This window comes from Rhagoletis zephyria, unplaced genomic scaffold (assembly GCF_001687245.7).
Source record: "Rhagoletis zephyria isolate East Lansing unplaced genomic scaffold, Rhagoletis_zephyria_1.1 Rzeph_scaffold_14497, whole genome shotgun sequence".
In the NCBI taxonomy this organism is placed as follows: Eukaryota; Metazoa; Arthropoda; class Insecta; order Diptera; family Tephritidae; genus Rhagoletis; species Rhagoletis zephyria.
The window spans coordinates 7,340-10,607 of record NW_016171566.1 but is presented as its reverse complement, the minus strand read 5'-3'; the positions used below and the strand labels follow the sequence as shown (position 1 = coordinate 10,607).

Sequence of the window (3,268 nt, the reverse complement as noted above, 5' to 3'; positions counted from 1 at the left end):
TTGCACCCGATCGTAGCGTGACCCTCTTGGCGGAAATCTGACTCATTCTTAGGCGGCGTCTAATGTGATTTCAGCTTTTCGACTTTGAGATTTCTTTGGTTTGTTGGGCGCACATGTTTTGCTAAACAGAGGCGTGTGCATATCTTGGCTGCAACAAGATAGCAGTCCAAGTTGATTTTTGGGCCTTGGAGTGTACGTATGTACATCCAAGACACCAAAAGCCTTTATATCACATTTATTTGGTTTCTCAGTTTTCGATCTGGAGACAGTCACGTAAGTTGGCGGATATTTTTATGCTTAAACCTAGTACTGCAAACTACCATGTTTCAGGACCCGGCGAAGTCGATGAGCCTCACTCTGTTATCCAACGTTTCGAAGAGGGGGGTGTGAATTTTTTGACAATCGACAAACAAGACTTTGATACCGTGACGGGGGTTCATACTAGAAGAGATCCGTGGATGCCTCGTTCCTCTTTTCAAGACAAATTCTCTTATCCTAAGGAAAAATATATATATGATATATCTTTATGATTTTTTTTGCACAACAAAAAAATACGATACATACTTACAAATGTTCTAAGTAAATTTTTGCATAGTTCTCTAACTTGTTTAAATACAAGTGTAAATATATTTATTTTTTGATAATATAAAACTTTATACTTTGCTTAATTAATCAACAACTGTTATTTGGCATGCATAATTTTAATCAGTTACAAAAGTACATTCATCGAAAAACTAATTCTAATGTTAACAACAGTACAGCATGTAAATGATCAGAAAAATATACATAGTTTTATGTAAGTAATTTACAAATACAAATATTTATGCTGCTTCCTAATTTATTTTCGAAATTTATTTACTACAGAACACCATTTTTGTTACGTAACTACTGTGAATTTTTTAAATCAATGTTCAATTGTATATTTTATGCTTCTTTCTTTGCGAAAAATTTTTGTTATTTTCCAGCTTAGCTGAGTATTGAGCATTACTTTGCTGCCTTTAGCTTAGCTAAGTAATTTTGTTATGAGCATGTTGAGGTAGACTAGCAAAAAAAAAATCGTTTTCGAAATAACAAACACTTTTACATGTACATATGTGTGTATCGTTGTGTGTGTACGCTGTTTACAAACAAAAATATGTGTAGGTTTTTCATATACATATACATATACATGCATAAAAACGTTTGTAACCACTATATGCATATCTATATTTGTACAAAAAAATATAGAAATTCTTTGGCCTTTATGCGCATTTAAATTAATCGTTTAAATCTACTTATTTGGGATAGTATTTTGAGCGGCGCCAACGATTCACAATGCTGTTTGCCAATACCCAAGCGAAAGCAGCACAAATCAGCTGTAAATTGATTGGAAATAAAAATAAATTTTCGTCAATTCTATTTATAATGTTTAATTTATTAAGCATATAATTTTAAACAATTGACTCACCTCAACCAACACCAAGCCGATGGATAAGAAATTAAATGCCTGCCAGCGATCAGAAATATATTCAAGAAACTTTTGCCGACAACCATCGAGGTTCAGTTTGTCCGTGGTGCTGCTGTAGCAGCTGTAGGGCGGGAGCATGTAGTCACTAGGGCCGACATTGCCACAACAATCCAGCTATCGAGGAAATAAACGATAATAAATTACATAACATGATATAATAGAAAAATTATGGGTAATGCCATACGCGTAAATGTATGCATTACAAATTAGAAAAACACATGTCCATACATTTGCGAGGCGTTCATGTAAATTTTTGTCAGCAAGCGATGCGCACATGCGCACAACCAACCTCCAAGTTGCGTAGATACCTAATCTACAACATTTGCATGCATAGATTTATGGACTTGTACATAAGTATATGATTTACGAGCATGTATGTATGTAATTGTGTTTGTATGTATGTATTTATACTTCGCTTCGAAAGAAAAAAAACCAATCATACTTACCCATCTCTCAATGCTCGCTATTTGACTGGCATTTCCCGGCTTAATTGGCACCGGCTGGTTACGCCATAACTGATCGAAGGTGTTATCAACATTGATCAGCAATGTCGATTGGAATATCCAAAAGAAGCCAACTGTCAACGTTTGTAGTACTACCCATAAAATTAATATTACGGCGAACTATGTGGCAGCATGAAAAAGGGAAGTGGCATTGAAAAATACATAAATAATTGATTCCAAATATATGTATGTATGTATGTAAACAATTGCCTACCGCTTTGGAGATTTGACTGCTTTCACGTGCCGCGCCTAGTGTACCCAGAACAGCGGTCAAGATCACCACAATACCCAAACCGGCGATTATGAAGGCGGCAGTGTTGAAATGTTCGAGCTTGATGATAACATAGATTCCAATAGTAATGACGGCCAAGCCAAGTAGCTGGAATTGGAAGAAAATATAATATGTAGTTCGTAAATCAATAGGCGGTATACGCACAGGTTAGTCGTACTACAAATAATGAAAATAAATTCAAAATTTCAGATTCTTTAAGAAAGAATCTTGCTTTAGAAGCCCAAGATCGAGAGTTTTTTAAGGAAATTTTCGGCATGGAAAGAAAAAAAACTGAGACCACTTGGTAATTTTTTTATATATTATACATTAGGGTGGTCCTTAAAATACCAGCATCGCGTTCTACGTACAAAATAAAGACAAACACAAAAATTAAAATGTTAAAAAAATATGTATTTCAAAAATGGTTTTAATTAAATTTTTTTTAAATCGCAAATACATATTCGAACAAAATTTTACTCATAACTCAGTGAGCTTAAGTTTTTTTAGGAATATGTTTCATTTATCATATTTTAATTCCAATTATGCAGAATAAAACGGTGACCCATACAAAAAAAAAATTTAGATATTTTAGGGACCACCCTAGTATACCTACGATATTTAAAGCTATTATCCTCCTCAAACCACATAAAACCCCTAACAAATTAAGATGTTGATATTTTAAGGACTACCCTAGTATACATAAATAGCTTTGATTCTCCTAAAACAGGTACTGAAAACTTGAATGTTCTTTAGGCTTCTCAGGTCTAAATACACAGATTAAAAATAGGGTTCAAGTTGAGAATGCGCCTACAATAAAAATAAGACCAATAACACTACATATAGGATTGCCAGAAAAAAATATATATATAAAAATAATAATAAATGGTCAGTTATAAATTTTTAGAGAAATAATGCGTAAGTTAAATCAAAAGCAGGTCTGAGGCACACAAAATTCGATGTTTAAAAAATCGTCAAAACTGACATGGA

General features: G+C 33.6%; 1 protein-coding gene across 1 annotated transcript; it reads right to left on the bottom strand.

Annotated features, from left to right (window-relative positions):
* Positions 1-686: 686 nt before the first annotated feature.
* On the bottom strand, positions 687-2,395 carry LOC108378597 (protein late bloomer-like; the record flags this gene model as incomplete). The annotated part of the gene is made up of 4 exons (XM_017634901.1): positions 687-1,355; positions 1,448-1,621; positions 1,954-2,130; positions 2,225-2,395. Coding segments are annotated over 4 exons (603 nt in total), but the record flags the coding sequence as incomplete, so codon positions are not given.
* Positions 2,396-3,268: the final 873 nt, after the last annotated feature.